Source organism: Oncorhynchus masou, chromosome 10 (genome assembly GCF_036934945.1).
Source record: "Oncorhynchus masou masou isolate Uvic2021 chromosome 10, UVic_Omas_1.1, whole genome shotgun sequence".
Classification (NCBI taxonomy): Eukaryota; Metazoa; Chordata; class Actinopteri; order Salmoniformes; family Salmonidae; genus Oncorhynchus; species Oncorhynchus masou.
Genome location: NC_088221.1, coordinates 53,804,414 through 53,829,698, shown reverse-complemented (window position 1 = coordinate 53,829,698; position 25,285 = coordinate 53,804,414). Strand labels below are relative to the sequence as shown.

The 25,285-nt window shown below is 44.1% G+C and overlaps 1 protein-coding gene across 2 annotated transcripts; it reads left to right on the top strand.

Moving 5' to 3' along the window:
- The first annotated feature begins 850 nt into the window (after positions 1-850).
- Positions 851-23,942, top strand: LOC135547034 (UPF0524 protein C3orf70 homolog B-like). 2 transcript variants are annotated; one of them, XM_064975602.1, is made up of 3 exons: positions 851-1,437; positions 21,732-22,006; positions 22,685-23,942. In XM_064975602.1, exons 1-3 carry the CDS (start codon positions 1,254-1,256, stop codon positions 23,048-23,050), a joined length of 825 nt encoding a protein of 274 aa, XP_064831674.1. In that variant the 5' UTR covers positions 851-1,253; the 3' UTR covers positions 23,051-23,942. The 2 variants fall into 2 exon arrangements, with proteins under 2 accessions (XP_064831674.1, XP_064831673.1); XM_064975601.1 differs by having other exon boundaries at positions 21,732-22,129; positions 22,745-23,942.
- Positions 23,943-25,285: the final 1,343 nt, after the last annotated feature.

The following is a 25,285-nucleotide window of genomic DNA, read 5'->3' as shown; positions in this document are numbered from 1 at the left end:
AAGGCAGGTCATACAGGCCCTAGTTTCTACCTTCTTAACAACACTATCAACAAGGCAGGTTCTACAGGCCCTAGTTTTGTTGCACCTGGACTACTGTTCAGTCGTGTGGTCAGGTGCCACAAAGAAGGACTTAGGAAAATCATAATTGGCCCAGAACAGGGCAGAACGGCTGGCCCTTAAAGAAACACAGAGTTTACATTAATAATATGCATATCAATCTCTCCTGGCTCAAAGTGGAGAACAGATTGACTTCATCACTACTTGTATTTGTGAGAGGTATTGACATGTTGAATGCACCGAGCTGTCTGCCGCACAGCTCGGACACCTTGCGTACCCCACAAGCCACACCGCTATATGCTATGGATCGTGTGATTGGGACCACACTAAATAGCCTATAGGCACACTTGATATTGTACAGCGGAGAATGAGGGGCGACATGATCCTCCCCGTGGACTAGATTTAAATAATAATAATAATACAAACCCTTGACTGAAATTGAAAGAGGATGATCCTTCTGTATTGTTCTCCTGGTAACCATCGTGTCAACGTTGATCCATCCCAAACTAATGGCTGATATAGCCGAGTCTACCACTCAAACCACAGTAACATGGCCATCTAGTGGCATTCTGCTGTTGCTGTTCATATGCATATTCTATATTTTATGACTTGACAACAATTGACAACCAAATTAGTTCTCAAGCCCCCCAAAACAAGCCCAGGAATTACATATGCATGAAATTCGGCCATATAGCAGAAATATGAATTCATATTTATTGGAGTCTTTGTGTTAAAGTTGAAGAGGATAGGAGCTGAGTGGGTACGAGGGAGGGGTGGTGAGAGGGAGGGGAAAGGGTGCGCTGGATGGATCGGCGTCTGCAGCACGCAGAAAGAACAGGGACAATGACCTTTTTCCTCCCAGTGTGGATGGATTGATTGATCTCTGGAACATCGAAAGTGCGACTCGCTTCTTCGAAGAACGATAGATTCCAAAGCACAGCCGGATAATTTACCCACCTCTGCATTGATTGAACACTGAATTTCCTTTCTATATCAACTTTTATAGGGCGTTTCGTTTTGCTTTTGCCTATCCCAAAATAACGCGCTACATCATATTTTCGGACGTTTGTTTTACAGTAGACTTTCAGATTGTATTCCCTGTCCAGACAGAATCGCATTAGATATTTCCGCCCCGTTATGTGATATCTGACCGGACGGATGTTCGCCTCTGTATCGGTGTGATCGGCGATGTGGTCATGGCAGGTTTTGGAGCCCAGAAGTGTCCGAAGAGTGATAAGTTGGACGAGGCGCAGGCACTGGCCCGCAGCTGCGCGGGGAGACCGGACTTCTTGCCGTGCGATGGGCTGTTAATATGCGCCACGCACAGCCACGGAAAGTGCTTCAAGTTGCACTGGTGCTGCCACTTGGGCTGGTGCCACTGTAAGTAGCTATTAGCAAACAAGAACACAGTCATAACATGCATTTTTTTGTTAAATGTATTCTAAATTAATGATATATACCCATTTATTCTGGAAGAATATACACTATATATACACAATTATGTGGACACCCCTTCAAATGAGTGGATTCGGCTATTTCAGCCACACCCGTTGCTGACAGGTGTATTAAATCGAGCACACAGCCATGCAATCTCCATAGTGAAACATTGGCAGTAGAATGGCCTTACTGAAGAGTTCAACGTGGCACCATCATAGGATGCCACCTTTCCAACAAGTCAGTTCATCAAATGTCTGCCCTGCTAGAGCTGCCCCAGTCAACTGTAAGCCGCAAAGTGGTAGGCCACACAAGCTCACAGAACAAGACCGCTGAGTATTGAAGCGTGTACAAATCATCTGTCCTCGGTTGCAACACTCACTACCGAGTGGAAGCAACGTGCAATGTCAGCACAATAGCTCCATGAAATGGGTTTCCATGGCCGAGCAGCCGCACACAAGCCTGAGATCACAATGAACAATGCTTAGCAGTGGAAACGTGTTCTCTGGAGTGATGAATCATGCTTCACCATCTGTCAGTGGATGAATCTGTCAGTGGATGAATCTGTCAGTGGATGAATGTGCCAGTGGATGAATGTGCCAGTGGATGAATCTGTCAGTGGATGAATGTGCCAGTGGATGAATGTGCCAGTGGATGAATCTGTCAGTGGATGAATGTGCCAGTGGATGAATGTGCCAGTGGATGAATCTGTCAGTGGATGAATGTGCCAGTGGATGAATGTGCCAGTGGATGAATCTTTCCGCTCTCTCCACTGGCTTCCAGTTGAAGCTCGCATCCGCTACAAGACCATGGTGCTTGCCTACGGAGCTGTGAGGGAACGGCACCGCAGTACCTCCAGGCTCTGATCAGGCCCTACACCCAAACAAGGGCACTGCGTTCATCCACCTCTGGCCTGCTCGCCTCCCTACCACTGAGGAAGTACAGTTCCCGCTCAGCCCAGTCAAAACTGTTCGCTGCTCTGGCCCCCAATGGTGGAACAAACTCCCTCACGACGCCAGGACAGCGGAGTCAATCACCACCTTCCGGAGACACCTGAAACCCCACCTCTTCAAGGAATACCTAGGATAGGATAAGTAATCCTTCTCACCCCCCCCTTAATGATTTAGATGCACTATTGTAAAGTGGCTGTTCCACTGGATGTCAGAAGGTGAATTCACCAATTTGTAAGTCGCTCTGGATAAGAGCGTCTGCTAAATGACTTAAATGTTAAATGTTAAATGTTATGAATGTGCCAGTGGATGAATGTGCCAGTGGATAAATCTGGGTTTGGCGGATGCCAGAAGTACGCTACCTACACGAATGCATCACCTTAAAGTTTGGGGCGAGGAGAACGGTACATGTCTGAATGCATAGTGCAAACTGTAAAGTTTGGTGGATGACAAAAAATGGTCTGGGGCGTTTTTCATGGTTCGGGCTAGGCCCCTTTGTTCTGTGCTTCCAACTTTGTGGCAACAGTTTGGGGAAGGCCCTTTCCTGTTTCAGCATGACAATACCCCTATGCACAAAGCAAGGTCCATACAGAAATGGTTAGTTGAGATCGGTGTGGAAGAACTTGACTGGCCTACACAGAGCCCTGACCTCTGCCCCATCGAACACCTCTGGGATGAATTGCAGGAATTGCAGACTGCAAGCCAGGCCGATTCGCCCGACCTCACTAACGCTCGTGTGTTGCTGAATGGAAGCAAGTCCCTGCAGCAATGTTCCAACATCTAGTGGAAAGCCTTCCCAGAAGAGGGGAGGCTGTTATAGCAGCAATGTTCCAACATCTAGTGGAAAGCCTTCCCAGAAGAGTGGAGGCTGTTATAGCAGCAATGTTCCAACATCTAGTGGAAAGCCTTCCCAGAAGAGTGTAGGCTGTTATAGCAGCAATGTTCCAACATCTAGTGGAAAGCCTTCCCAGAAGAGTGGAGGCTGTTATAGCAGCAATGTACCAACATCTAGTGGAAAGCCTTCCCAGAAGAGTGGAGGCTGTTATAGCAGCAATGTTCCAACATCTAGTGAAAAGCCTTCCCAGAAGAGTGGAGGCTGTTATAGCAGCAATGTTCCAACATCTAGTGGAAGGCCTTCCCAGAAGAGTGGAGGCTGTTATAGCAGCAATGTTCCAACATCTAGTGGAAAGCCTTCCCAGAAGAGGGGAGGCTGTTATAGCAGCAATGTTCCAACATCTAGTGGAAAGCCTTCCCAGAAGAGTGGAGGCTGTTATAGCAGCAAAGGAGGGACCAACTCCATATTAATACCCATCATTTTGGAATGAGATGTTAAACGAACAGGTGTCCACATACTGTTAGCCTTGTAATATACTTTTAGTATATATACTTTTAGTATTGTAATTTATAAATGCCTCCTGAGCTTAGTTCAACTGTCAGAACCCATCAGATACCAAAATAGAAGCTTGTTTTTACTCCATTGCTTCCTTGAGTTGTTACATTTATCCAGCCCCTCAGCTGACTTATATAACCAAAACATAACTAATTTGAGTTTCCCAGATTTACGTTTACTATGTTAAGTCCAGTCTATGAGACCAGGCTGCTAGGCAAGCAGTACTGTAGGAAGTATAGGCCGCTATTGTCAACAACTCAATCACATTATCCTAGTGAAAGAGTACCACTGAGGGGTTAGGCTTTTCTTTTTCCTAGTAGTCTATAGGCTTTAACATTTACGTTGATTGATGATCATCAATTTGACAGAGGATCAAATAGAATTTTATTTGTCACATGCCCCCGAATACAATAGGTGTCGACCTTACAGTGATAAGCTTACTTACAAGCCCTTATGCAGTTTTAAGAAAAAAAAGTGTAAAGAAATTATTTACTAAAATTAACTGAAGTAAAAAATATTTAAGGCGCAATAAAATAACAGTAACAAGGCTGTATACAGTGAAGACTATATACAGGGTATTACGGTACAGAGTCAATGTGGAGGCTATATACAGGGTATTACGGTACAGAGTCAATGTGGAGACTATATACAGGGCATTACGGTACAGAGTCAATGTGGAGGCTATATACAGGGTATTACGGTACAGAGTCAATGTGGAGGCTATATACAGGGTATTACGGTACAGAGTCAATGTGGAGGCTATATACAGGGTATTACGGTACAGAGTCAATGTGGAGGCTATATACAGGGGGTACCGGTACAGAGTCAATGTGGAGGCTATATACAGGGTGTACCGGTACAGAGTCAATGTGGAGGCTATATACAGGGGGTACGGGTACAGAGTCAATGTGGAGGCTATATACAGGGTGTACCACTACAGAGTCAATGTGGAGACTATATACAGGGGTACCGGTACAGAGAGTCAATGTGGAGGCTATATACAGGGGTATTCCGGTACAGAGTCAATGTGGAGGCTATATACAGGGGGTACCGGTACAGAGTCAATGTGGAGGCTATATACAGGGTGTACCACTACAGAGTCAATGTGGAGACTATATACAGGGGGTACCGGTACAGAGTCAATGTGGAGGCTATATACAGGGTGTACCACTGCAGAGTCAATGTGGAGACTATATACAGGGGGTACCGGTACAGAGTCAATGTGGAGGTTATATACAGGGGGTACCGGTACAGAGTCAATGTGGAGGTTATATACAGGGGGTACTGGTACAGAGTCAATGTGGAGGTTATATACAGGGGTACCGGTACAGAGTCAATGTGGAGGCTATATACAGGGGTACCAGTACAGAGTCAATGTGGAGGCTACATACAGGGGGTACCGGTACATAGTCAATGTGGAGGCTATATACAGGGGGTACCGGTACAGAGTCAATGTGTGGGGGCACTGGTTAGTGGAGGTAATTTAGGTCAAATATATACATGTGGGTAGAGTTATTAAAATGACTATGCACAGATAATAACAGAGAGTAGCAGCAGTGTGGGGTAGCCATTTGACTAGATGTTCAGGAGTCTTATGGCTTTGGGGTAGAAGAAGCCTTTTGGACCTAGACTTGGCACTCCGGTACCGAATGCCGTGCGGTAGCAGAGAACAGTCAGTGACTAGGGGGGCTGGAGTCTTTGGCAAGTTTTTGGGCCTTCGTCTGACACCGCCTGGTATAGAGGTCCTGGATGGCAGGAAGCTTGGCCTCAGTGATGTTACTGGGCCGTACGCACTACCCTCTGTTGTGCCTTGCGGTCGGAGGCAGAGCAGTTGCCATACCAGGCGGTGATGCAACCAGTCAGGATGCTCTCGATGGTGCAGCTGTAGCTATTTGAGGATCTGGGGACCCATGACAAATCTTTTCAGTCTCCTGAGGGTGAATAGGCTTTGTCGTGCCCTCTTCACAACTGTCTTGGTGTGTTTGGACCACGATAATTTGTTGGTGATGTGGACACCAAGGAACTTGATGCTCTCAACCTGCTCCACTACAGCCCCATCGATGTTAATGGGGGTCCTGTTCGGCCCACCTTTTCCTGTTGTCCACAATCATCTCCTTTATCTTGATCATGTTGAGGGAGAGGTTGTTGTCCTGGCACCACACGGCCAGGTCTCTGACCTCCTCCCTATAGGCTGTCTCGTCATTGTCTGTGATCAGGCCTACCACTGTTGTTTCATCAGCTAACATAATGATGGTGTTGGAGTCTTGCTTTGCCATGCAGTCATGTGTGAACTGGGAGTACAGGAGGGGACTGAGCACGCACCTCTGAGGTTCCCCCGTGTTGAGAATCAGCATGGCAGATATGTTGTTACCTACCCTTACCACCTGGGGGAGGCCTGTCAGGAAGTCCAGGATCCAGTTGCAGAGGGGAGGTGTTTAGTCCCAGGGTCCTTAGATTATTGATGAGTTTTGAGGGCACTATGGTGTTGAACGCTGAGGTATATATATATATCCCATTTAGCAGACGCTTTTGTCCAAAGCGACTTACAAGTCGGCTGGGGCCACTACTTTTACATATGGGTGGTCCCAGCGGGAATCGAACCCACGACGCTTGGCGTTGCAAGCGCCATGCTCTACCGACTGAGCCACACAGGACAATGGTCAATGAACAGCATTCTCACATAGGTGTTCCTTTGGTCCAGGTGGGAAAGGGCAGTGTGGAGCGCAATAGAGATTGCACCATCTGTGGATCTGTTGGAGCAGTATGCAAATTCGGTAGGGTAGCCTAGTGGTTAGAGCGTTGGACTAGTGACCGGAAGGTTGCAAGTTCAAACCCCCGAGCTGACAAGGTACAAATCTGTCGTTCTGCCCCTAAACAGGCAGTTAACCCACTGTTCCTAGGCCGTCATTGTAAATAAGAATTTGTTCTTAACTAACTTGCCTAGTAAAATAAAGGTAAAAAAAAAATTGGAGTGGGTCTAGGGTTTCTGGGATAATGGTGTTGATGTGGGCCATGTCCAGCCTTTCAAATCACTTCAGGGCTACAGACATGAGTGCTACGGGTCGGTAGTCATTTAGGCAGGTTGCGCTATCATGCATACATTTATTTTGCCCCCCCACACCATAGTGTGGTGTGGAGGGGGCAAAATATTAATTTGGGGACAGGTCGAAAATCATTAAACATGTATGGCAATTTAGCTAGTTAGCTTGCACTTGCTAGCTAACGTTAATTTGTCCAATTTAGCTAGCTTTCTGTTGCTAGCTAATTTGTCCTGGGATATAAACATTGAGTTGTTATTTTACCTGAAATGCACAAGGTCCTCTACTCCGACAAAAACGGCCAACCAAATCGTTTCTAGTCATCTATCCTCCTTCCAGGCTTTTTCATCGTTTAACTTATATGGTGATCGCATCTCAACTTTCATTGTATTATCACAACTACCAGCAAAACAGTTCATCTTTCAGTCACCCACGTGGGTATAACCAATGAGGAGATGGGAGAGGCAGGACTTTCAGCGCAATCTGCGTCAGAAATAGGAGTTCTATTTTAGCCCTTGGTGTAGCAGACACTCGTTGGTGCACGTGAGCAGTGTGGGTGCAATAATTGAATAACATGGATTTCTAAATTTAATTTGTGACGCTCGCACAAGTGACGTGTCCGGTCTGGTCAGCATGTTAGGGTTCTTGGGCACATGGACTATGGTGGTCTGTTTGAAACATGTTGGTATTACAGACTCGGTCAGGGACATGTTGAAAATGTCAGTGAAGACACTTGCCAGTTTTATTTTTTATATTTTTTATTTAACCTTTATTTAACCAGGAAGGCAAGTTGAGAACAAGTTCTCATTTACAATTAGCCAGTTAGACAGTACATGCTCGGAGTACACATCCTGGTAATCCGTCTGGCCCAGCGGCCTGTTGTATGTTGACCTGTTTAAAGGTCTTACTCACATTGGCTACGGAGAGCTTTATCACACAATCGTCCAGAACAGCTGATGCTCTCATGCATGTTTCAGTGTTACTTGCCTCGAAGCGAGCAAACAAGTTATTTTGCTTGTCTGGTAGGCTCGTGTCACTGGGCAGCTCTAGGCTGTGCTTCCCTTTGTAGTCCCTTTTGTGTTATAGTTGGCAAGCCCTGCCACATCCGACGAGCGAGTCCTGTATTGAGGCTTTGCCTGTTTGATGGTTTGTTGGAGGGCTTTGCGGAATTTCTCATAAGCTTCAGGGTTAGAGTCTCGCTCCTTGAAAGCGGCAGCTCTACTCTTTAGCTCAGTGCAGATGCTACCTGCAATCCATGGCTTCTGGTTGGGTTGTGTACGTACAGTCATTGTGGGGACAACTTCATCAATGCACTTATTGATGAAGCCAGTGAATGATGTGGTGTACTCCTCAATGCCATCAGAGGAATCCCGGTAAATATATTCCAGTCTGTGCTAGAAAAAAAGGCCTGTAGCTTAGCCTCTGCGTCACTTGTACTTCCTGCTTTAGTTTTTGCTTGTAAGCAGGGTTCAGGACGCAATAGTTATGGTCAGATTTGCTGAATATAGGGCAGGGGAGAGCTTTGTACGTGTCTCTGTTTGTGGAGTAAAGTTGTGTGCCATCATCGGTTTGACAGCTATGAAAAATATACACTGCTCAAAAAAATAAAGGGAACACTAAAATAACACATCCTAGATATGAATGAAATTCTTATTAAATACTTTTTTCTTTACATAGTTGAATGTGCTGACGTCTCCTGATGTACTGGCCTGTCTCCTGGTAGCGCCTCCATGCTCTGGACACTACGCTGACAGACACAGCAAACCTTCTTGCCACAGCTCGCATTGATGTGTCATCCAGGATGAGCTGCACTACCTGAGCCACTTGTGTGGGTTGTAGACTCCGTCTCATACTACCACTCTGAGCTCATCCATTTTGTTATCCAGTGATTGCACATTGGCAAATACGACTGATGGTAGAGGGGGATTACTCACTCACTGTTGGATCCTTACAAAGCACCCCGACCTACAACCCCGATATCTCCTCTTCTTCATGTGAATGAAGAAGGTTTTGGCCTTTCTAGGGAGTTTTTCCTAACCACCGTGCTTCTACACCTGCATTGCTTGCTGTTTGGGGTTTTAGGCTGGGTTTCTGTACAGCACTTTGAGATATCAGCTGATGTACGAAGGGCTATATAAATAAATTTGATTTGATTTTGATTTGATTTGATGACAGGGATTTGGGCCTTGTCGGGTGTCTGAAGTAAATCCTTCACGTCCAACTCGTTAAAGTAAAAATCTTCTTCCAGTACGAGGTGAGTAATCGCTGTCCTGATATCCAGAAGCTCTTTGTCCAGTACGAGGTGAGTCCCTGTCCTGATGTCCAGAAGCTCTTTGTCCAGTACGAGGTGAGTCCCTGTCCTGATATCTAGAAGCTCTTTGTCCAGTACGAGGTGAGTCCCTGTCCTGATGTCCAGAAGCTCTTTGTCCAGTACGAGGTGAGTCCCTGTACGAGGTGAGTCCCTGTCCTGATGTCCAGAAGCTCTTTGTCCAGTACGAGGTGAGTCCCTGTCCTGATATCCAGAAGCTCTTTGTCCAGTACGAGGTGAGTCCCTGTCCTGATATCCAGAAGCTCTTTGTCCAGTACGAGGTGAGTCTCTGTCCTGATATCCAGAAGCTCTTTGTCCAGTACGAGGTGAGTAATCGCTGTCCTGATATCCAGAAGCTCTTTGTCCAGTACGAGGTGAGTCCCTGTCCTGATATCCAGAAGCTCTTTGTCCAGTACGAGGTGAGTCCCTGTCCTGATATCCAGAAGCTCTTTGTCCAGTACGAGGTGAGTCCCTGTCCTGATATCCAGAAGCTCTTTGTCCAGTACGAGGTGAGTAATCGCTGTCCTGATATCCAGAAGCTCTTTCTCCAGTACGAGGTGAGTAATCGCTGTCCTGATATCCAGAAGCTCTTTCTCCAGTACGAGGTGAGTAATCGCTGTCCTGATATCCAGAAGCTCTTTCTCCAGTACGAGGTGAGTAATCGCTGTCCTGATATCCAGAAGCTCTTTCTCCAGTACGAGGTGAGTAATCGCTGTCCTGATATCCAGAAGCTCTTTTCAGTCATAAGAGACGGAGGCAGAAACATTACGGACCGAATACGTTTCAAATAACGCGAAAAAATACACACAACTCCTAACAATTGGTTAGGAGCCTGAGTTATATTGCTCCAATTATTTACTGCTTTTCATTTACTGCAACTATATTCATAGTTGAATAAAGCAGATCAAGGTTCACAGACTGACTAGACAGGCATTCTTCTATTGAATCAGGTAGGAAGCTCAGACTGACTAGACAGGCCTTCTATTGAATCAGGTAGGAAGCTCAGACTGACTAGACAGGCCTTCTATTGAATCAGGTAGGAAGCTCAGACTGACTAGACAGGCATTCTTCTATTGAATCAGGTAGGAAGCTCAGACTGACTAGACAGGCATTCTTCTATTGAATCAGGTAGGAAGCTCAGACTGACTAGACAGGCATTCTTCTATTGAATCAGGTAGGAAGCTCAGACTGACTAGACAGGCATTCTTCTATTGAATCAGGTAGGAAGCTCAGACTGACTAGACAGGCATTCTTCTATTGAATCAGGTAGGAAGCTCAGACTGACTAGACAGGCATTCTTCTATTGAATCAGGTAGGAAGCTCAGACTGACTAGACAGGCATTCTTCTATTGAATCAGGTAGGAAGCTCAGACTGACTAGACAGGCATTCTTCTATTGAATCAGGTAGGAAGCTCAGACTGACTAGACAGGCATTCTTCTATTGAATCAGGTAGGAAGCTCAGACTGACTAGACAGGCATTCTTCTATTGAATCAGGTAGGAAGCTCTGACTGACTAGACAGGCATTCTTCTATTGAATCAGGTAGGAAGCTCAGACTGACTAGACAGGCATTCTTCTATTGAATCAGGTAGGAAGCTCAGACTGACTAGACAGGCATTCTTCTATTGAATCAGGTAGGAAGCTCAGACTTAATCTTCACTTTCACCCTCAAAGAAAGATTGGTCATGATGTACTTGACAATATTACATGTTAATCTTGGACAGGACAGAGCTCTAAAATGTAGTTCCAATTTATCCTCCTACTTCATTACTTTTACTACTACCACCACTACTACTACTCTCCCACTACTACTACTCTCCCACTACTACCACCCCCACCACTACTACTACTCTCACTACTACTACTCTCCCACTACTACTACCACTACTACCACCACCACCACCACTACTACTACTACCACTACCATCACCACTACCACTACTATTACTACTACTGTCACTACTACTACTACTACTACTACTGATACTACTACCACTGACACTACTATACCCACCACTGCTAGTACTACTACTACTAATACCACTAATACCACTACTACTACTACTACTACTACTACTACTAATACCACTACCACTACTACTACTAATACCACTACTACTACTACTACTACTACTAATACCACTAATACCACTACTACTACTGTTCTATTGAATCAGGTAGGAAGCTCATTACTGACTACTACTACTACTACTACTACTACCACTAATACCACTACTACTACTACTACTGTTACCTACTACTACTACTACCACTACTACTTCTACCATTACTGTTACTAATACGACTACTGTTGCTACTACTTATATTGCTACTAATGCTACTACTGTTGCTGCTGTCACTACTACCACTACTACTGCTACTATTACAACTACTACTAACACTACTAAATGTACTACTCTACCACATGTACTTCTCTAGTACAGTTACTACTACTGCTACTTCTAATATTACTACTACTACCACTGTTAATACTGATACTAATACACTACTACTGTTACTACTACTACTGCTACTATTACTACTGTTACTACTACTACTGTTACTTCTACTACTACTGTTACTTCTACTACTACTGTTACTACTACTACTGTTGCTACTACTGATGCTACTACTACTGATATTACTACCACTGTTACTATTGATACTACTACTACTACTGCTGTTACTGCTGCTACTGCTGCTACTACTACTACTACTACTACTACTACCACAACTACCACTACTTCTACTTATTCTACTACTACTACTGCTACTTCGCTAATATTACTACTACTACCACTGTTACTACTGATACTAATACACTACTACTGTTACTACTACTACTGCTACTACTACTGATATTACTACTACTATTACTACTACTACCAATGTTACTATTGATAATACTACTTCTGCTGCTGTTACTACTACTACTACTACTACTGTTACTGTTACTGCTGCTACTACTACTGCTACTATTACTACTGCTACTATTACTACTGTTACTACTACTACTGTTACTTCTACTACTACTGTTACTTCTACTACTACTGTTACTACTACTACTGTTACTACTACTACTACTGTTACTACTACTACTGCTGTTACTGCTGCTACTACTACTGTTACTACTGCTACTACTGTTACTACTACTACTACTACTGTTACTACTACTACTACTACTGTGCTACTACTACTACTACTGTTACTGTTACTACTACTACTACTACTACTGTTACTACTACTACCACTACTGTTACTACTACTACCACTACTGTTACTACTACTACTACTACTACTACCACTACTGTTACTACTACTACTACTACTACTACTACTACCACTACTACTACTACTACCACTACTGTTACTACTGCTGTTACTACTGCTGTTGCTACTACTACTGCTACTACTGCTACTTGCTACTACTACCACTACTGTTACTACTACTACTACCACTACTACTACTACTACTACTACTGTTACTACTACTACCACTACTGTTACTACTACTACCACTACCTGTTACTACTACTACTACTACTACTACTACTACTACTACTACTACTACTGTTACTACTACTACTACTACTGTTACTACTACTACTACTACTACTGTTACTACTACTACTACTACTACTACTACCACTACTGTTACTACTACTACTGTTACTACTACTACTGTTACTACTACTACTGTTACTACTACTACTGTTACTACTACTGTTACTACTACGACCACTACTATTGTTACTACTACTACTACTACTACTACGACCACTACTACGACCACTACTACTACTGCTACTACTGTTACTACTACTACTACTACTGTTACTACTGTTACTACTACTACTACTACTGTTACTACTACTAATACTACTACTACCACTGACACTACTATACCCACCACTGCTAGTACTACGACTACTACTACCTCTAATACCACTACTACTACTACTTCTACCACTGCTTCTACTTATTCTACTACTACTACTGTTACTGATACTAATACACTACTAATACACTACTACTGTTTCTACTACTGATGCTATGACTACTGATATTACTACTACCACTGTTACTACTAATATGAATACACTACTACTGTTACTACTACTGCTGCTACTACTACTAGTCTACTTCTACTAATACCTACTACTGTTACTTCTCCTACTACTGTTACTACTACTACTGTTACTACTACTACTACTGTTACTACTACTACTACTACTACCACCACTACTACTGTTACTACTACTACTACTGTTACTACTACTACTACTACGACCACTACTACTACTACTGTTACTACTACTACTGTTACTACTACTAATACTACTACTACCACTGACACTACTATACCCACCACTGCTAGTACTACGACTACTACTACCTCTAATACCACTACTACTACTACTTCTACCACTGCTTCTACTTATTCTACTACTACTACTGTTACTGATACTAATACACTACTAATACACTACTACTGTTTCTACTACTGATGCTATGACTACTGATATTACTACTACTATTACTACTACCACTGTTACTACTAATATGAATACACTACTACTGTTACTACTACTGCTGCTACTACTACTAGTCTACTTCTACTAATACCTACTACTGTTACTTCTCCTACTACTGTTACTACTACTGTTACTACTACTACTACTACTGTTACTACTACTACTACTACCACTACTACTGTTACTACTACTACTACTACTACTACTGTTACTACTACTAATACTAATACTACTGTTACTACTACTACTACTACTATCACTACTACTGTTACTACTACTACTACTGTTACTACTACTACTACTGTTACTACTACTACTACTACTACTGTTACTACCAATACCACTACTACTACTACTACCACTACTACTGTTACTACCACTACTACTGTTACTACTACTACTACTACTACTACTACTGTTACTACCAATACCACTACTACTACTACTACTGTTACTACCACTACTACTGTTACTACCAATACCACTACTACTACTACTACTACTACTACTACTGTTACTACTACCACTACTACTACTACTACTACTACTACTACTACTGTTACTACTACTACTACTACTACTGTTACTACTACTACTACTACTGTTACTACTACTACTACTACTACTACTACTACTGTTACTACTACTACTACTACTACTACTACTACTACTACTGTTACTACTACTACTACTACTACTACTACTGTTACTACTACTACTACTGTTGTTACTACTACTACTACTGTTACTACTACTGTTACTACTACTACTACTGTTACTACTACTGTTACTACTACTACTGTTACTACTACTGTTACTACTACTGTTACTACTACTGTTACTACTACTACTACTACTACTACTGTTACTACTACTACTGTTACTACTGTTACTACTACTACTACTACTGTTACTACTACTACTACTACTACTGTTACTACTACTACTACTACTACTGTTACTACAGTAGTAGTAGCTACTACTGTCTGTTTACATGCTGACTGTCTGAAAACGTAAAGCAGGAGTCATAACCACACCTGACAGGCTCACCAGTGAACATAGTCTCTTTATTGATTCTCTCTGCGACAGGTTTGGAAATCCTCATCACAGTAGAAAGCGTATCTCTGCATCCCAAATGGCTCCCTAATCCCTTTATAGTGCACTTCTTTTGTCCAGGGCCCACAATGCCTAAAGTAGTGTACTATATAGGAAATAGGGTGCTATTCGAGACGCTGCCAGAAGCAATTTTCAGTTTGCTATCAGCGTCTCAGCAGTAGTAGCAGTTTAGACCTTCACATGGTAGCAGTCCGTAACATCGTAATCTCAGTCAGATGTAATCTCACGATTTTAATGTCTCCATCTAAAATGTGCAGCAGCCTAGTGATTCAAATGATCCGCTGAAATGCCCGGATAAATGTGGTGTAGACGATTAGGCCTACAGTACCAACGAGAAATACTGTTTCTCATATTGTAGTGTATTTTTTATTTTTAGCAAATGCTTTTCAATCTTCTCTCTTCAACACTACTGTCTAGCCTCCACCTTTAACTCTACTGTTTTGCCTCCACCTTTAACTCTGTGTTGGTGTCCTTCTTCAACACTACTGTTCAGCCTCCACCTTTAACTCTCTGGTGTTGTCCCTCTTCAACACTACTGTCTAGCCTCCACCTTTAACTCTGTGGTGGTTGCCTCGCTTCGCGTTCTTGGAAACTATGCAGTATTTGTTTTAATGTACTATTTCTTACATTGCTGATCATCAACACTGGAGCCCCAAAAGGGTGCGTTCTCAGCCCTCTCCTGTACTCCTTGTTCACCCATGACTGCGTGGCTATGCAGACCTCCAACTCAATCATCAAGTTTGCAGACAACACTACAGTGGTAGGCTTGATTACCAACAATGACCAGACGGCCTACAGGGAGGAGGTGAGGGCCCTCGGAGTGTGGTGTCAGGAAAATAACCTCATACTCAACATCAACAAAACAAAGGAGATGATTGTGGACTTCAGGAAACAGCAGAAGTCCAGATTCTACAACTGAGACATAAACTGAATAAATTCCACAGACGTGTGACTAACAGAAATGGAATAATGTGTCCCTGAATAAAGGGGGGGTCAAAATCAAAAGTAACAGTCAGTATCTGGTGTGGCCACCAGCTGCTTTAAGTACTGCAGTGCATCTCCTCCTCATGGACTGCACCAGATTTGCCAGTTCTTGCTGTGAGATGTTACCCCATTCTTCCACCAAGGCTCCTGCAAGTTCCAAAAGGAAGGACAACCATCTCCACCAGGTTTGTCATGTTTCGACTAGCAGCTAGCTTCTGACTCCGAGCTGCTGCGTTATTCACACAGTAGAGGGTCGACTAGCAGCTAGCTTCTGGCTCCGAGCTACTGCATTAACCCAGGCTATAATGCCCTAAACCTGCAGGTCTGGACCAGAGAGGAGAGATGTGAGGACAGAGGGGAGAGGGACGAAAGGGAGGGGAGAAGTGGAGAGGAGGCAGGGGATTAGGAAGGTGGAGTGGAGCTGATCATGGCCAGCCGGCCAGCTGTGCTCTCTCTCTCCTCTGGACCGGATCATGGCCAGACCTTCCTTCCTTTCTGTAGGTTGAGTCTCCCTCTACTGTTACTACTCCGACTCACTCTTGTCCGCCTTCTCTTCCTCCCTCTCTTCCTCCTCCCTCTTTTCTTTCTCCCCCTGTCTTCCTCCTCCCTCTCTTCTTCCTCTGTCTTCCTCCTCCCTCTCTTCCTCCCCCTCTTTTCTTTCTCCCCTGTCTTCCTCCTCCCTCTCTTCTTCCTCTGTCTTCCTCCTCCCTCTCTTCCTCCTCCCTCTTTTCTTTCTCCCCCTGTCTTCCTCCTCCCTCTCTTCTTCCTCTCTGTCTTCCTCCTCCCTCTCTTCCTCCCCCCTCTATTCCTCCATACTCTCTCCCACTTCCTTCTATTACCTTTCCACAGGTCTGAGCAGACTGTCTTGGAGTGCACTAGAGAGACATAACTGAAACACATAGAATGATGCCATGCCAGAGTTTCAATTAATTACAATATGGACATTTTGTTTAGTTCCGCATTAGTTACTGAACATGCAGCAGCTACTCTTCCTGGCGTCAACATAAAACCTACAAATAAATACATGACAAATTACAGAACATAATATATTAACATAAATTAGACTCATCCAGGGCATTCAGAAAGTATTCAGACTCCTTCCTCGTTTCCACATTTTGTTACGTTACAACCTTATTCTAAAATTGATTTTTTTTTACCGTAATGACAAAGCGAAAACTGGTTTTTAGACATTTTTTCAAATTTATAAAGAGAACTTGATTGGAATCCAGCTGTGGTAAATTCAATTGATTAGACATGATTTGGAAAGGCACACAGTTGACAATGCATGTCAGAGCAAAAACCAAGCCATGAGGTCGAAGGAATTGGGAAGGGTAACAAAAAATGTCTGCAGCATTGAAAGAACACAATGGCCTCCTTCATTCTTAATAAGGATCGGACCCTTTAAAAAAATGTTTTTGCCTAAAATGACATTCCCAAATCTAACTGTCTGTAGCTCAGGACCTAAAATGACATTCCCAAATCTAACTGCCTGTAGCTCAGGACCTGAAGCAAGGCTATGCATATTCTTGATACCATTTGAAAGGAAACACTTTGAAGTTTGCGGAAATGTGAAATGAATGTAGGAGAATAGAACACATGAGATCTGGTGAAAGATAATACAATGCAGGTTTTTTTGTACCATCTTTGATTATGTAAGAGAAAGGCCATAATGTATTATTCCAGCCCAGGCACAATTTAGATTGTGGCCACTAGATGGCAGCAGTGTATGTGCAAAGCTTTAGATTGATCCAATGAACCATTTCATTTCTGTTCAAAATGTTGTATCAAGACTGCCCAAATGTGCATAATTGGTTTATTAATAGCTTTTCATGTTCATAGCTGTTTACTCACCTCAAACAATATTATGCTATTATTTCACTGTAATAGCTTCTGTAAATTGGACAGTGCAGTTAGATTAACAAGAATTTAAGTTCTGCCGATATCAGATATGTCTATGTGCTGGGAAATGTTCTTGTTACTTACATACTCATGCTAATCGCATTAGCCTACGTTAGCTTAACCGTTCCGCGGGGGAAGAAGTTTGGAAACACCAAGACTCTTCCTAGAGCTGGCCGCCCAGCCATACTGAACAATCGGGGATAAAGGGCCTTGGTCAGGGAGTGGACCAAGAAACTGAAGGTCACTCTGACAGAGCTCCAGAGGTCCTCTGTGGAGATGGGAGAACCTTCCAGAAGGACAACCATCTCAAGCCACTCCTCAGTAAAAGGCACATGACAGCCCGCTTGGAGTTTGCCAAAAGGCACCTAAAGGACTCAGACCATGAGAAGAAAGATTCTCTGGTCTGAAGAAACCAAGATTGAACTATTTGACCTGAATGCCAAGCGTCACGTCTGGAGGAAACCTGGCACCATCCAAACGGTGAAGCATGGTGGTGGCAGCATCATACGGTGGGGATGTTTATCTGCAGTAGGGACTTAGAGACTAGTTAGGATCGGGGGAAGGTGAACAGAGAGATCCTTGATGAAAACCAGCTCAAGACCTCAGACTGGGGCGAAGGTTCACCTTCCAACAGGACAACGACCCTAAGCACACAGCCAAGACAACACAGAAGTGGCTACGGGACAAGTCCCTAAATGTCCTTGAGTGGCCCAGCCAGAGCCTGGACTTGAACCCGATCTAATATTTCTGGAGAGACCTGAAAATATCTGCAGCGACGCTCCCCGTCCAACCTGACAGAGCTTGAGAGGATCTGCAGAGTCTGCAGTACTCAACCACAGCAGTTGTTACAGAATCAGTACTCAACCACAGCAGCTTGTTACAGATGCAGTACTCAACCACAGCAGCTTGTTACAGATGCAGTACTCAACCACAGCAGCTTGCTACAGACAGCAGTACTCAACCACAGCAGCTTGTTACAGATGCAGTACTCAACCACAGCAGCTTGCTACAGACAGCAGTACTCAACCACAGCAGCTTGTTACAGATGCAGTACTCAACCACAGCAGCTTGCTACAGACTGCAGTACTCAACCACAGCAGCTTGCTACAGACTGCAGTACTCAACCACAGCAGCTTGCTACAGATGCAGTACTCAACCACAGCAGCTTGCTACAGATGCAGTACTCAACCACAGCAGCTTGCTACAGATGCAGTACTCAACCACAGCAGCTTGCTACAGATGCAGTACTCAACCACAGCAGCTTGTTAGATGCAGTACTCAACCACAGCAGCTTGTTACAGATGCAGTACTCAACCACAGCAGCTTGTTACAGATGCAGTACTCAACCACAGCAGCTTGTTACAGATGCAGTACTCAACCACAGCAGCTTGATACAGACTGCAGTACTCAACCACAGCAGCTTGTTACAGATGCAGTACTCAACCACAGCAGCTTGTTACAGATGCAGTACTCAACCACAGCAGCTTGTTACAGATGCAGTACTCAACCACAGCAGCTTGTTACAGATGCAGTACTCAACCACAGCAGCTTGTTACAGATGCAGTACTCAACCACAGCAGCTTATTACAGATGCAGTACTCAACCACAGCAGCTTGTTACAGATGCAGTACTCAACCACAGCAGCTTGTTACAGATGCAGTACTCAACCACAGCAGCTTGTTACAGATGCAGTACTCAACCACAGCAGCTTGCTACAGACTGCAGTACTCAACCACAGCAGCTTGCTACAGACTGCAGTACTCAACCACAGCAGCTTGCTACAGACAGCAGTACTCAACCACAGCAGCTTGTTACAGATGCAGTACTCAACCACAGCAGCTTGCTACAGACTGCAGTACTCAACCACAGCAGCTTGCTACAGACTGCAGTACTCAACCACAGCAGCTTGCTACAGATGCAGTACTCAACCACAGCAGCTTGCTACAGATGCAGTACTCAACCACAGCAGCTTGCTACAGATGCAGTACTCAACCACAGCAGCTTGCTACAGATGCAGTACTCAACCACAGCAGCTTGTTAGATGCAGTACTCAACCACAGCAGCTTGTTACAGATGCAGTACTCAACCACAGCAGCTTGTTACAGATGCAGTACTCAACCACAGCAGCTTGTTACAGATGCAGTACTCAACCACAGCAGCTTGATACAGACTGCAGTACTCAACCACAGCAGCTTGTTACAGATGCAGTACTCAACCACAGCAGCTTGTTACAGATGCAGTACTCAACCACAGCAGCTTGTTACAGATGCAGTACTCAACCACAGCAGCTTGTTACAGATGCAGTACTCAACCACAGCAGCTTATTACAGATGCAGTACTCAACCACAGCAGCTTATTACAGATGCAGTACTCAACCACAGCAGCTTGTTACAGATGCAGTACTCAACCACAGCAGGTTGTTACAGATGCAGTACTCAACCACAGCAGCTTGTTACAGATGCAGTACTCAACCACAGCAGCTTGTTACAGATGCAGTACTCAACCACAGCAGTATTCAACCACAGCAGCTTGTTACAGATGCAGTACTCAACCACAGCAGCTTGTTACAGATGCAGTACTCAACCACAGCAGCTTGTTACAGATGCAGTACTCAACCACAGCAGCTTGTTACAGATGCAGTCGGCTGTAAACGCTGAATGACATTTGAAAGCCGTTCTTGAAAACAAAATCTTTCTGACTTCCTTTAGTCATACAGTAGTGTGAGCTGTTTTTTTTTAAACTAGGCAAGTCACTCAAGGACAAATTCAAATTACAATGACAGCCTGCCCTAGCCAAACCCGGACGATATTGGGCCAATTGTGCACCGCCCTATGGGACCCCCAATCACAGACGCATGTGATACAGCCTGGATTTGAACCAGGGACTGTAGTGATGCCTCTTGCACTGAGATTCAGTGCCTTAGACCACTGCACCACTCAGGAGCCTGATGTTCTGTGATTGCTGCGTCACGGAGAACTGGGAGCAGCTTCCACTACACATGACCACTGAGCCTTGGATTCATACACCAGACATACACCCTATTCCCTAGATAGTGCACTCCTTTGAGCCCTATAGGCACTATGTAGGGAATAGGGTGCCATTAGGGACTAATCCACAGAAAAAGGGATGCTTGGCTTGGACAATACAGGACCAATGTGGTCAGGATCTTAAGAATCACCTATTGTCTGTAAAGAGTTCTATTCTGTTCAGCTCTGATGGCTCAAGATTATCTTTACATATAATTTAAATCAGTATTTTATAATCCCTGAAAACTGTTGTCGTTAGTTTGATGAATATCTGATTGTTAAACTCTTGTCGTTAGTTTGATGAATATCAGATTGTTAAATTCTTGTCGTTAGTTTGATGAATATCAGATTGTTAATCCCTTGTCGTTAGTTTGATGAATATCAGATTGTTAATCCCTTGTCGTTAGTTTGATGAATATCAGATTGTTAAATTCTTGTCGTTAGTTTGATGAATATCAGATTGTTAATCCCTTGTCGTTAGTTTGATGAATATCAGATTGTTAATCCCTTGTCGTTAGTTTGATGAATATCTGATTGTTAATCCCTTAGTTAGTTTGATGAATATCAGATTGTTGAAATTCTTGTCGTTAGTTTGATGAATATCAGATTGTTAATCCCTTGTCGTTAGTTTGATGAATATCAGATTGTTAATCCCTTGTCGTTAGTTTGATGAATATCTGATTGTTAATCCCTTGTCGTTAGTTTGATGAATATCAGATTGTTGAAATTCTTGTCGTTAGTTTGATGAATATCTGATTGTTAATCCCTTGTCGTTAGTTTGATGAATATCTGATTGTTAATCCCTTGTCGTTAGTTTGATGAATATCTGATTGTTAAACTCTTGTCGTTAGTTTGATGAATATCTGATTGTTAATCCCAGGTTGTTAGTATTCGAAACGGCTCAGAGTCAAAGCACCAGGAGTCATCTAGAGGCTCTTGTCTTGATTAGTATATTTACATTTCTTCTGTTGTGTTTCTCTTCCTGTCTGTGCAGGTAAATATGTTTACCAGCCCATGACCAGTGTGTGCCAGCTGCCGAGCACGGCGGTACCCTCTGACCCTTCTGAGTCCCCACCCACCATGAACCTGTCTGTCTCCCTCACCGAACGCTTCCTGAAGATCGCCCCCTGCTTCCAGTCCCCGCCGTTCCTTCAGTCGCCCAAATACTGTGTCATAGCAGACCTCTTCATCGACGACTACATCGTCAAACGCATCAACGGGAAGATGTGTTATGTTCAACGTTCTCCTCCTCCCATCTCTGATCCTCCTGCTGCTGCACCTCCTCCTGCACCTCTTCCTGCTGCTGCACCTCCTCCTGCTGCTGCACCTCCTCCTGCTGCTGCACCTCCTCCTGCTGCGGCACCTCCTCCTGCTGCTGCACCTCCTCCTGCTGCTGCACCTCCTCCTGCTGCGGCACCTCCTCCTGCTGCTGCACCTCCTCCTGCTGCTGCACCTCCTCCTGCTGCGGCACCTCCTCCTGCTGCTGCACCTCCTCCTGCACCTCCTCCTGCTGCTGCACCTCCTCCTGCTGCTGCACCTCCTCCTGCACCTCCTCCTGCTGCGGCACCTCCTCCTGCTGCTGCACCTCCTCCTGCACCTCCTCCTGCTGCTGCACCTCCTCCTGCTGCTGCACCTCCTCCTGCACCTCCTCCTGCTGCTGCACCTCCTCCTGCTGCTGCACCTCCTCCTGCTGCGGCACCTCCTCCTGCACCTCCTCCTGCTGCGGCACCTCCTCCTGCTGCTGCACCTCCTCCTGCTGCTGCACCTCCTCCTGCTGCTGCACCTCCTCAGGTGCCTCCTCCCAGTAAGCCAACACGATCTGTTCACAACGACCACCACCACAACACACTACAGCCCCCCGTGGACAAGCCCCACCACAAAAGCCCTGTGCACCAACACTATCCCCCTGCACACAGTGAGAAGCAACACAAATCGTCTCTAGACAAGCATCACCCCTCTGTGGACTACAACAAAATACCACAACACTACAAAAGCTCTGTGGACAAGCATTACTACGGCACCCCAGTAGACCAGAGGGAGCACCACCACCACAGCCCTGTAGACAAGCTGAAAGGCCCCAAGATGGACCACTGCTCCTCTCCATCCAGCTCCGAGGACTCTGGGATCAACGCGCTAGGTCGGCACTACCTGGAATCCTGTGAGTCAGAGTCAGAGGATCAGAACGAAGTGTTGAGCGCCGATGGAGATGGAAAATCTAGCCTCTGTAGTCTCTGGGACCAGGATGAGACCTCTCTGTTGTCTCCCTCTAAGTCCATGTTGGAGATCATAGAGAAGATTGAGACCACTGTGTGACAGACAGAGACAAACACTTCACTGAGCACACCAGAGAGATACAACTATATTCTACTATATATATGGAGCACACAGCATTCCTGGGAGCATTTGAAAAACAGCTCCACATTTCTTGAGTTGGATTTAAGTTGGATTTAAGGGACCTACAGTCCACCTAGTGGAGTTGACTTTGTTGTGGTCAGATATACATTAGGTAACCCCACATGATAATGACCCTATGTGTTTTCTCAGAGACGGTCAAGGATCCCAGGTATGGATGGTCTCTGGTTTATCCACCCCACTATATCTCTCCAGAACCCCTGCATGGTTTGTTAGATAGATGGAACTGTCTACTGTAGCAAAGATTTGACTAGAAATACAGAGGAAAACATGTTCTTTAACACTCACAGCAGCTGACCAAATATACGACTTATTAGTCCATCAACAGCCAATCACAGCCTTTATCAGCCCCTTAAATACCAACTACCAAGCCTTGCGCCAACAACTCCTGCCTGCTTCTAAAAATAGAATCACAGTTGAAATTTTCAGAGAGAACTTTGAAGTTGTTTGACAATCAAGAAAGCACATTCCTTCCTCTACCTGCTGTGAAGACCCAACTACTCAACTCCTATCAGCCAATGATACAGTGTGGAAATACCAAATCACATGTTTACCAGAGCAAAGCATGGTAACCTAAGAGGAAAGAGGACCAGTGATTCCCACAGCTACTATGTACTGTATTACCTTGACCGGAAGCAGTGAAGTTACTGTCTCCTTTCCTCTTGAGGTGGTCGTTCACACCAGAGCAACTGCTCAGAATAAAAGCACAGCACATACTGTACTGTATCCTTTACCATACCGTACTGTTCAGTACTACCCATTACTGTACTGTATATATTACCATTCAGTACTACTCATTACCATACAGTACTGTTCAGTACTATCCATTACCATACTGTACTGTATCTATTACCATACAGTACTGTTCAGTACTACTCATTACCATACTGTACTGTATTCATTACCATACAGTACTGTTCAGTACTATCCATTACCATACTGTACTGTATCTATTACCATACAGTACTGTTCAGTACTACTCATTACCATACTGTACTGTATTCATTACCATAATGTACTGTTCAGTAATATCCAATAACATACAGTGCTGTTCAGCACTATTCATTACCATACAGTACTGTTCAGTAATATCCATTACCATACAGTGCTGTTCAGTACTACCCATTACCATACAGTGCTGTTCAGTACTACCCATTACCATACAGTACTGTTCAGTACTACCCATTACCATACAGTGCTGTTCAGTACTACCCATTACCATACAGTACTGTTCAGTACTACCCATTACCATACTGTACTGTTCAGTAATATCCAATAACATACAGTGCTGTTCAGCACTATTCATTACCATACAGTACTACCACCATTACCATACATTACTGTTCAGAACCATGCATTACCATACAGTACTGTCCAGTACTACTCATTACCATACAGTACTGTTCAGTAAATATGCATTACCATACAGTACTGTCCAGTACTATTCATTACCATACAGTACTACCCATTACCATACAGTACTGTTCAGTACTACTCATTACCATACAGTACTGTTCAGTACTATTCATTACCATACAGTACTGTCCAGTACTACTCATTACCATACAGTACTGTTCAGTAAATATGCATTACCATACAGTACTGTCCAGTACTACTCATTACCATACAGTACTACCCATTACCATACAGTACTGTTCAGTACTATTCATTACCATACAGTACTGTTCAGTACTACTCATTACCATACAGTACTGTTCAGTACTACTCATTACCATACAGTACTGTTCAGTACTACTCATTACCATATAGTACTGTTCAGTACAATTCATTACCACACAATACGACTCATTACCATACAGTACTACCCATTACCATACAGTACTGTTCAGTACTATTCATTACCACACAATACGACTCATTACCATACAGTACTACCCATTACCATACAGTACTGTTCAGTACTATTCATTACCATACAGTACTGTTCAGTACTATCCAATACCATACAGTACTGTTCAATACTACTCATTAGAATGGACTGATGGTTTGGAGTGTCATAGCCTCTGTGTTCTAGAATGAACTGTTGGTTTGGAGCGTCATAGCCTCTGTGTTCTAGAATGGACTGTTGTTGGTTTGGAATGTTATAGCCTCTGTGTTCTAGAATGGACTGTTGGT

Bases quoted from the DNA above. Each gene is read 5' to 3' on its own strand.
- LOC135547034 (XM_064975601.1), top strand. From the start codon at position 1,254: ATGGCAGGTTTTGGAGCCCAGAAGTGTCCGAAGAGTGATAAGTTGGAC. The intron at 1,438-21,731 runs GTAAGTAGCTAT...CTGTCTGTGCAG, and splicing joins CCACTTGGGCTGGTGCCACT to GTAAATATGTTTACCAGCCC. The intron at 22,130-22,744 runs GCTGCACCTCCT...TCTGTGGACAAG, and splicing joins CTGCTGCACCTCCTCCTGCT to CATTACTACGGCACCCCAGT.